This window comes from Parasteatoda tepidariorum, chromosome 8 (genome assembly GCF_043381705.1).
Source record: "Parasteatoda tepidariorum isolate YZ-2023 chromosome 8, CAS_Ptep_4.0, whole genome shotgun sequence".
Lineage (NCBI taxonomy): Eukaryota > Metazoa > Arthropoda > Arachnida > Araneae > Theridiidae > Parasteatoda > Parasteatoda tepidariorum.
The window spans coordinates 22,859,131-22,870,471 of record NC_092211.1 but is presented as its reverse complement, the minus strand read 5'-3'; the positions used below and the strand labels follow the sequence as shown (position 1 = coordinate 22,870,471).

General features: G+C 26.4%; 1 protein-coding gene across 2 annotated transcripts in view; it reads right to left on the bottom strand.

The window, feature by feature from the left end:
- Positions 1-435: 435 nt before the first annotated feature.
- The window catches only part of LOC107438038 (uncharacterized), a 46,581-nt gene continuing 35,675 nt past the window's right edge, over positions 436-11,341 (bottom strand). For both annotated transcript variants that reach the window (XM_016050196.3, XM_016050197.3), the window contains exons 18-24: positions 10,826-10,970; positions 9,822-9,890; positions 9,626-9,741; positions 8,473-8,559; positions 3,965-4,040; positions 3,716-3,888; positions 436-2,092 (exon numbers count right to left, since the gene is read on the bottom strand). In XM_016050196.3, coding sequence (XP_015905682.2) covers positions 1,771-2,092; positions 3,716-3,888; positions 3,965-4,040; positions 8,473-8,559; positions 9,626-9,741; positions 9,822-9,890; positions 10,826-10,970 — 988 coding nt within the window. In that variant the 3' untranslated portion in view covers positions 436-1,770. The remainder of the gene's footprint in view (positions 2,093-3,715; positions 3,889-3,964; positions 4,041-8,472; positions 8,560-9,625; positions 9,742-9,821; positions 9,891-10,825; positions 10,971-11,341) is intronic.

The window sequence follows — 11,341 nt, the reverse complement described above, 5'->3', positions numbered from 1 at the left end:
TATAGCGATAATATCAGAAATTTTTCTTTTTTAAGTACCAGTTATATAGGGCCTAAATCCAAAACATTGTTGACAGAGAAGTGCCTATAGCACATGGGTGATTTAAATGTAGCAAAATAAAATGTAAGATGGTAAGGTTAAAAGGAATTTTATTTTCTGCAACAAATATATATAAAGAGATCTCTTAATAGTGCTGATTAACTGACAACATTTTACAATAATTATAAATGACAATACATAATTTTGAAAAGTGTAAAACAAAAGTTAAAGGAAGAAATTATATGAAGTTTGAAAACCATCCTTGCCATCCTAACCTTAAATCATACAATACTACTACTAAGAAAAATTGCTCTGAAAAACCATAAAAGTTGGGAGCTATGATATTGTCATTCTATTAAATGAAATGGGATAAAATCAGTTTCTTAACACAGCAAAAAAAAAAAAAAAAAAAAAAAAAAAAAAAAAAAATTAGTTTAAAATGTGACAAAAAGCATGGATAAAAACTCAGGAGGCAAAATTATTGTATCATATAATTTTGCCGCTTGAGTACTAATCCCTGCATCCTCAAGGAGAACCATTTTTAATAATTCATTAAGATATCTTGTAAAATTAGTTTTCTTATAATTATTTAAACAGAATTTTTATCATGATATCCTAAAAGTAAATAAGAATAATTTTAGTGATTATAACTATACAGCATAAAATTTTATAAATAATAAATACTCCAATGTAATTACACTTATAAACATTTTTAATGAAAACTCCATCAAAGCAGGCATTATTTTCAGCATAATATTGAAGAGATATAAAACAACATTATTTGAATTCAAGTAATGCATGCTTTTTAATGACTAAGTTACTTAGTTATATTTTTGAAATGCAATAACAGATAACTCTACAACTAACCATATGTGGAGCTTAGAAATGGGTGCAAGAGCTAGACCTATCTTAAAATAAAAAAAACGTTGATTAAAAATATTATATCAGTTATTTCAAAATAATTGTTGTATAGTTATCAATTTTATTACTATTCCTGCAATATTAAATGACATACTTCAGCATACAAATTCCTAAATAAAACTAAAATATAAATGAAAATTTAAAAACAATACTCTATGGATTCCCCACTTAATTGCGATCTAGTTTTATTTTCAGAAAAAAATATTGTTCGTTTATCGATAAAACTTACATGAGGCTGTTCCTAGTGTATGGTCCAAAAACCTGGCCTCATTTAATAATGGAGAACACAAAATAACAGTTTTGAAAAGAATTAAAAGAAAAAAATGAATAGTTAAATTAAAAGAATGAACAGTGATGCTCATATTGCTAAAATAGATGGAAAAAAACAGTAACAAATTTTGTTTCAGAGCCTACTAGGCAGTAAAGAGAAAGTTCAAAACAACAATGGAACTCAAAAGAACAATGTTAATTAGACTTTAGAGTGGTTAAGTTAAAGAATTGGCAACTTATGTCAAAAAATAAATTGCCCTAAAGGAATCTTCAACAGAAAACCTCAACCTGCAGGAGGCTGTCGAACCATGTTCAGAAAAGTTTCAGCATGACAAACCAAATATGATGACCATGAAAAATGTTCTTGAATAAGAAAAATAATTTTGATTATTTGTACTGGCAGAACAATGAAGAGTGACAAATTCTATGATAAATAACTAAAGGATGTTTTTACGTAAATATCACTTTCACAAACATTTAACATGGGCTATTGATAGAAAATATCATTTTCACAATATTTAACATGGGCTAATCTGGCAATTATTCATTTTCTGTAGACATAACATTTAGTTCAACAGCATTTATTTCTCTATTTTCTGATAATGACCCTGGGCAATTATTTGTATAAAACTGTCTTGACTTTAATTCGTCATCAGTTTCAATAGGCTTAAAAAATGATTGAGTCACTGCATCAGTTTCTTCTACAACCTCAGTTTCATATGAATCCAGAATTTTATTTGCACAATATATAGTTTCAAGGGTATCATCAATGGCATCTTTGGAATATTTACAACTGGAAAATCCACAAGTACATAATATAGTTTGACATTTAGTTATCCAGAATTCTGGTCCATAGTCAAAACTAAAACAAAAAAAGTAAAAATTAGTATACATAATTAAAGTAACTGTTAAAATCACAATTATCCACTTTTTGTTTTGTTTATAAGACAAACAGTAACATGTAAGACTTTTTGTTTAATCTAACTTTAAACCCATGAGAGTACAATGCAGTTTTACTTTAAATGACCCAATTTCTGGTCCATGAAAATTTTTTTTCCTCAAAAAAATAGTGCACAAATTAATATGCATAATTAAAGTAAATGCCAAAAACAGTTTTCTAAGGGACTTTAAAATTGCAACAAAAAAAAATATTTTATTCCTTAAAAGGGTAACATGATTTACCAGATTATTTTCTACAACAGTAAAGTCTTGATTATTTGATTTCTGCTCTGTCTACAATCTGTTTATAGGACTAACAATAGCAAAATAAAGTTTTTGCATTTGTTAGAATATTTCGTTCAGCTGTGAATTTGTCTTATGTGGCTCTGCAATAATTTTTCAGTGTGAGATTTGATCACAAAATTTTTCTTTGTGGAATTTTGATTCGTAATCCACCTGCATGGAATTTAATTTCAAAATAATTTGCTGTCTTGCAATAAATAACAAAATAGTATAGATATAATTTATAAAATGACTTCTTTTATACCCGAGTAAAAGTGCTACATAATTTTTTATGATAAAAATTTCTAATCCAATTCCGTATGTACACTGAAAGTTGCACTTAAATGTCTTCTTTTTTCTCTCAACAAAGCAAAACCAATTTTTTTCCATCATTAACAAGGGAAATTGTGTATAGAGGAGAAACGTTCTCATAGATTTGCAACTATGACAGACAAATATATATTTCAAACTAAGTTTAGTCAAACACAGTTTGGAGGACCTTTGATTTCACAAGATTCCTGGTGCAACAAAGAATTGTTTAAAAAATTTTTGATTTATAATTAAACACGTAGATAATAAAGCTATTACAAGCATGTCAATCATCTGTTACTAGAAGCATAATATGAATTTAACATGAATTTTTTAATAAATTTCTTGACTACTATAAAGTTGAAGCTGTCACAAAAAAGTATATGACTGTTTATAAACATTTAATTTCTTTTAAAATAGTTTATAAAAACTCTTTTTATTCCAAAATTTGTGCATAGAATTGCGAGGATCTTTATTGGTTCACAGTGACTCACACAAGTTAAAACATGGGACTGTAGCCTAGCAGTAGACAAATAAAAATCATGTAATTCCTTTTCCCTTTTTTTTTAAATATTATCAGCTGATACATTTATTTCTAAATAAAATTATCTGATAAATGAGCTAGCATACATTTAAAAATGGTAAGATAAATTTTTTATTTTTATTTTTTTTATTTAACACTGTTCAAAGTTTCAGCATACTCTTTTTTTTTATTATCAAAGCTGTAAGTTAAAATAATTTCAAATAAAAAAAAAAAAATAGGTTGGGCAATTGATTTGTAGGTAACTACACCTGGCCCTGTTCTAGTTATAAACTAGTTCTACTGAAAGGTTTCTTACTTTAAAATAGAACAAAAAATAATGCATTGAAAAAGAAAGCATGTGAAAGGAAAAAGAAAATATCTAGTACTCCAATATGATAATTATTTATGTTTATTAAAGAAAAAAATTTATACCATAGTTCTTCAAAAGCAGGGATATCCCGCAAAGCATATAGTCCAATATGAGGGAAGTTTTGATCTTGGTGTTGCATGTAGACAGGCAGAGCTACTAAATTAGGCTCACAGCTGTGATTAAAAAATCTGGCAACATTTCCATAAAATCGACCATCAAGGCAGTAGTCGCCATTCTACAAAAATATAGGCATATTAAAATGAACAGAACTAACAAAATAAACATAATACTTATTACCCTTTAAATCTTACCTTACTGTTTAAATCAAAAATATAAGTATCTTCACGATCATAAACTTCATCCCCTCTAATTAACTCACCAACATATCTAAAAGAAAAAGCAGCAATTCAGTTTATTGAGCTGCTTAAAAATTCCAGAAACATTTTAACACTTTGTCGATTGCCAATTTTACCCATAAACAATATAATGATACAGTCGATTATTTTGCAATTGAATATGGAAGTAAAGCAAAGTATTTTAAATAAACTCCAATAAATTTCATTTATATTGAATGAAATGAAATAAACTTTGGAATATTCTATATTGTTGTGGGTTTCATCAAATTGAAATAAATAATGCAAGGGCAATGATAAATTAAATTGTCACTGGTCAACAATGAGTAAAAAATTATTGAAAAGTTTATTGGCTGTTCGGATCATAAACAGTAACAGATTTGCAAACATTCTCTCATGAAGCGATATCGTATGTTAGTGAAATCAATGATTAGCATTGAACACTTTTATTGAGCAGTGGTGGCTCAGGGGATAAAGCATTTGCCTCCTAATTAGGTGAACTTGGTTAAAAACCTAGTGACGGCTGGCTGATGCGAATCTGCACCAGACCACAGTGCTAATATAAAATATCCTCTGTAATAGATGGACCACAGGTTAGAAATCCCTTGCCATCAAAGTAACTGTAGAAGATTTTCTTTTTCATGTAATGCAAATGTGGGTTAGTTTCATCAAAAAGTGTTCCTCCAAGGCAAATATCTCTTAATACTTGATCCCCAAACATTTCAAATAAACTCCAATAAATTTCATTTATATTGAATGAAATGAAATAAACTTTGGAATATTCTATATTGTTGTGGGTTTCATCAAATTGAAATAAATAATGCAAGGGCAATGATAAATTAAATTGTCACTGGTCAACAATGAGTAAAAAATTATTGAAAAGTTTATTGGCTGTTCGGATCATAAACAGTAACAGATTTGCAAACATTCTCTCATGAAGCGATATCGTATGTTAGTGAAATCAATGATTAGCATTGAATACTTTTATTGAGCAGTGGTGGCTCAGGGGATAAAGCATTTGCCTCCTAATTAGGTGAACTTGGTTAAAAACCTAGTGACGGCTGGCTGATGCGAATCTGCAACAGACCACAGTGCTAATATAAAATATCCTCTGTAATAGATGGATCACAGGTTAGAAATCCCTTGCCATCAAAGTAACTGTAGAAGATTTTCTTTTTCATGTAATGCAAATGTGGGTTAGTTTCATCAAAAAGTGTTCCTCCAAGGCAAATATCTCTTAATACTTGATCCCCAAACATTTAAAATTACATGGCAACGGAGTTGAATATTGGTAATTGTATACTCAAAAATTGTGTCGGCTGTTTAATGACGGTTATAAAATAAAATTATATTATTTATTTTCTAGTTCACACCTGAATTGAGAAATTAAAAGAACAGGCAGTAATCATACTTATACAATTCAGGGGTGATTGTGAGCCCAAGTCAAAATTCCAGAAAATTTCTTGAGTAAAAAAAACACAAAAAACAGTTTAAATTGAAAAAAAATTTAAACAAGTTTTTTTTTCCTATATTTCTTAGTTTACTTAAAATATATTTAAAATTTTACACATACCTATGATGACCTGGAGAAGTAATTAAAATTTACAAATATGTCTTTCTTTCTTGAGTTTATGATTATAACAACTATTTACTGATAAAAAATGAATATTAATCATGAATATAAGCTTATAAAGTATCTCTCTGGCTCTCCCTTACAAACAAATAAAATAAACTGTGTTTTTAAGTTCCACCTTTGAAAATTTGATTTCCGGAAACTTCTGTGATAAATGATATTTTGAAACGTCTGGACCTTCGATCTCCGGAAACTTCCAGATCACTGTTAGCGAAAATTCCGGAAATCCGGATTTTTTCCGAAGCACAATCACCCCTGACAATTACAGCTTTAAATCACTTATCTATGCCTCCAACATATTTTCCAGTTTTTTTTTTAACCCTTATGTAAAAAAAATAATTGCTATCCAGAAATTTAGAAACACATCTGACAAGAGAGCATACTATAGTGTTTAGAGGAAATGAGTCTCTTCAGACCGATTGATATTGATTGAGGGGAGAAAAAAAGGAAAAATCCAAAATTCAAATCAATCAATTTTTTTTCCAATATTTAGCAAGAAAGATGAATTTAAAAGAATTTTCCCTGACTTCCTGACTACATTTTTTTAAGCACTGTTGAGTGTTTCCTTATTAATGCAGAAAAGAAAAGATAGCATATAATCAGTTTCTTAAAACTTTTTTAATAGGAAAAAAAATCCAGTTGTTTCACAAGTACACATGGTTCCTAAAAATATTATTAATTGCACAATTCTATTAAAATATTAATAATTCTCAAATTTTAGACAACTAATACTTCCATTTTGAAAAAAAAAAATTTGCTTTATAATCATTACTATAAATTTGTGCATCAATTTACTTATATATATATCAATTAGAACATTTTTATGGTTAGTTATGAGAAAAATAAAAGAAAAACTCAAAAAATACTTATCACACATGGATACAATGTTGTAAAATGTATAAAAAAAACTTTAGGAATTCAAATAACATATAAAGGTTAAAAAATCAAAAAACCAATTAAAAGATTCATTTTAGCTCGAAAGACCACTACTTTTTTTCCTATTAAGGTATCCGTACACGTTGAAAAAGTGAATTTTAGCCTAAAAAGACAATTTTTTTTATTCTATATTACGAATCTCCGTTTATTCTAGTTTTCAAAACAGTTTAAATTTTAACTGTGCGTCAATTAGAACAAAAGTTATGATTAAAAGAATATTAGTTGATGACTAAAAAATGAAACCGGAAATAGCATTCCGAAACCGGAAGTGGGACAAAAACAGTTATATTTATCTTTATTTTGGGATAATTATCTTTCTTTGACTTAAATAATTATTATTTTAATGTTGCTAGAAATGAACCTCTCAATTTATCATTTATATTAGTAGCTTTAATGGCATTATTTGGAAATTTGTCCCTAAGGAGGTGTTCGTTGAATTGCAAACATTACAATTTGGTGTGTATTTGGCTGTTATTCAGTTTAATAAAGGTTTTCTGGGACTGAAAAGCATACTCGACATAGTTGGAGTCAGCCGTGGCAATAAAACTTTAAAAGGTTTTACAGAACTTGATTTTGAGCGTGTGTATGAGTCTCAACGCCATTCATTAACTAATGTAAAAATTGTCAGAAAAAAAATAGGGTTGCAAAAAAACAAAAAATTTGTAAAATTGAGAAAAAGGAAGGTATCACATACAAATCGGGAGAATTTTAGAAGTATTGAAGCATTTTTAAAATAGAAATGATATAATTTATACTTTAAATGCCTTTTTCTCAGAATGTAATTTCACGCAAAAATAGTAACTTTCAAAATTCATTATTAAAAAAGTTGTTGATATATTTCAATAAAAATTTGTATGTGTATTATGTATAATGTTTTCTAGTGCTTGTGCTACAATTGATTAAAAATACTTAATAGTTTTTTATTATTGGCCTAAAATGTGAAATACGACGTAAAAAATTTGACAAAAATCTCATAAAAAGTTTTCAATTCTCTATAAAAAATTTAATTTTCCAAATATTTTTATGATTGTAGTCAAATCACTAGACAAAATTCAGCTCTTTATTTTGATAATAACACTTTTTTGATACAATAATTTTGGTGAAGTATATCCTTTCACAAGTTTTATGAAAAAAACATCATTTTTTTCTTGTTATTTAGCTTTTAAAAACAAAATATAATATTAATGTCTAATTTCTCTTATTTAATATTAGTTTTTACATATAATAAATATAAAAACATAATTAAAGTGTTCTGAAACTTAATATTTTTAAAAAAATACTCCGAACGTGTTCGGATACCTTAAGGCAGATATCTTAGAAATTAATTTAGAGAAAGCGAGAGATATATGAATTTCTTCATTTTTTTAGAATAGTTTGAACTTTTAATGTAAGTAATAATTATTTTTTTTTATTGTTAAAGTCCTTTCTTGAGAAATGTGACCACTTAACAAAAAATAAGATTAGTAAATTTTAAACAAAAAACTTATTTAATCATTTAAAAGAATATATAGAATTAAAATTTACTAATTTATAAGAAATATCTTTATCTATTAATAAAGAAATATTTATAAAAATTTCTTGTTTTCACTATAAAATCAACTTTGTATAGTATCAAATTTCATTAAAAAAAATAATAATAACAGCCTCCTTACTCTTTTTATTGGTGGATATATTCAAAGAATTTAGGAATAGGAGTACAAGAAAAGCTTAAAAAACATTATTAGTTATACAGATTATTAAACAGTATGTACAACAGAGAAACAAACTTGTTCAAACAGTCTAATTCTAATATATTCCATGTAAAAAAAAATTTTTTTAATGATTAGCAAGGCATTTTAAATGGTAGAAGCAATTATAAACTTTAACAAACCCAGGACATCATAAAAATTGCACTTACTCACAAACAAATGCTCCTTTACTTAAATTCTTCAAAGAACGGACACCCCAACCTTGATTTAAAGTACGAAAAACTTGAAGAGGTGTTCTAAATTATATTAAAAAAACAATGTATTAATCAGCAAAATTTAATAATAAATAATAAAAATGTTTTAAAATTCTAGATAATTTGGTTAGACCAGTATTGAATAAATTACTTATTTTAAAGTCTCAGCATTATAAATAAATACAAAGAGTAGCGATTCAAAAATTCCAATAAAATTAGAAATATTGACTTTTAAAGTAATAATAATAACAACTGGAGAACTAAATGAAAATCAACACATAATATATCACCTGTACAACAAAACTCAGGGAAAATATTTATGCCCTGACTCATTTCTCTAACATGATCTAACCTGAATTGCTTTCATAATAATAATGTCAATATATATTTCATTTTTAATTTAGAGTTATACTTCAGACCAACTTCATTTAATATCAATTCAAGATTTGGTTTCAGAATCTAATATTTTTTTTAAATTAAATTTTGCAATTCAAACAATTTTGGCAGATTAATAGCATTATATTTTATTTATATCATTAGCTGGTTAAAAGGAAAAACTGTACTACACTTAACAAAATTAAAGATACAATAATAAGAAAATAAACATCTCTGGACTTAATAATAAAGCAATAGCTTTATGCAAGTCTCGATTTAGAGATATTTGGTGCTTAAAGACCCACAATTTATGCATTAGTTAAAAGTTCGAAATACAGTGCAAAGGTACACTTTTTGAACTTTCAAAAGAACCTCTATTAATAAGTTTATAATTACTATTCATTACAATATTAATTCGAGAAAACAATATGCTTATTTCACATTATTTTCAATTTATATAATTTTTTACTAACTAGAAACAAAATTTATTAGAATACAAAAATTCCCCTAAGCATTAATTTTTTTTAAATATTAGGAAAAAGTAAATCCGAACATTATTGGAAAAATAAAATCAAATGTACTTAATAACTAGCAGCTATCACGAATAGAACTATACAAATAAAATAAAAAGAATAAGGTTTCACCCTTTGTAAAATTCTCAAAATAAATAATGCAGTAAAATATTTTATCACAGTTATTTTAAAATTCTAACAGAAATAAAGTTTTAACAGACCTCAATCCTTTTTGAGCAACCCTATTGAGACATGAAATTGGGCAATGGCATAACTTATGACATTCAAATATTGTAGGAGGATCAGCTATATTAAAATCTGATACAAGACAACCATTCTGAAAAAAGAAATGTATTGCATTTTTAAATACATTTTATACTTAATTTATAAAAAATAAATTAATAAATGAATACTTACAGAGTCATACCAGCACTTAGGAGCACATGCACAATCACCTGTACCACAGTTGCTTTTACAAGGACACCACTAAAATGTAAAAGTTCAATTTTCTTTTAAATTAAAAGTACTTATGAAAAGTATATTAACAATAGGAATGGCGCAAAAAATATAATTTAACTTTGTTTATTACAGCTTAATTACTTTAATGTGAGATGAAAAGTAGTATTAAGTTGAAACATGATTAAACTAAAGTACTTCACGTATCTCACTATAGGATTTAAACAATAGGGTTTTAAAGTTAGGCCTAAATAAGTTTAAAGCAGAATTATTTTTATCAAAAATTAACAATAAAAACTATAGAATACAGTATTTTCCCATGTATAAGTCAAGTTTTTGAACTTTTAAATTGCATTGAAATTTGGCAGGAGTGACTAACACATTTTTAAAAACAAATTGTTTTTCAAAAATCTGACTCTTACTACAGGGATGAGAGTAGTCAGAAAAGATAAATACAACCATAATAGAAACATTTTAATACAATAAAAGAATTTATATAACAATAAATATAAATCTTGTATAATTGTGTAATTATTCCTTAGAAACCAACTTAAATTATAAATTGAGCTATGTACTCACAACTTAATAAAATAATGTTCTAAATATAATAAATAAACTTATAAATCCATAAAATATTGAAAAAAAATTTTGAAAGCAAATTTTAATGATAGAAAACTCGCAAACTTTTTTTCAAATATAATAGTATATATTATGAAGAATTAAATATAGTATTTTCAAGAATTTCTTTTAAAACTAACTAGTTTACAACAAATCTAATTTTTTTTTGTTTGTTAATTACAGACAACTCTGTATTGTTTGCTTTTAAGAAACATATGAGAGTAACAAACATTTTAATTTTAAAATTTATAGGAAAATATGAAGCAGTTTACACATTTTAAATCATATTTTTACGTGTTATGTAATTATTTAGTTTTATGATAATAATTAATTTAGACAAAACATACTTTCATGCTATCAATAGTCGTGACAATACTTATATCTGATGACTGGCAGTTTTTAACTACATAGCGGAAGTTCAGCACAAACTCTTCACTGTCAATTTCATTTACAACTTGGATTGCATACTTTTCTAAGCCTAGAGAGATATCTCTGCAAATATATAAGAACAAATAAGCCTTTGCAAAATCTTTGGCAAACCCTAAGTATAAAATGATTAACTCTTCAGTTTAATAAAAAATACATAATATACAAAATAAATAGTCTATTTAATGGACTCAGGTGCCTTAAAAATGAAATTCAGCCAATTTTAATAGCTATGTTAAAAGTGCGTTCTTTAAAGAAAAAAAAGCTAATGCAATTAGTAAGATTAGAATAACAAAGCTGTGCACACAAAAATTTTCAGTTAAGTGTTAATTTTAGATTTACATTTCTGTAAACTGTACAAGACAAAAAAATATATCCTAGATTCTTGATTCAGATTTAAACAAACATTCAATAAAATGTTCTTTTACAAAAGAAAT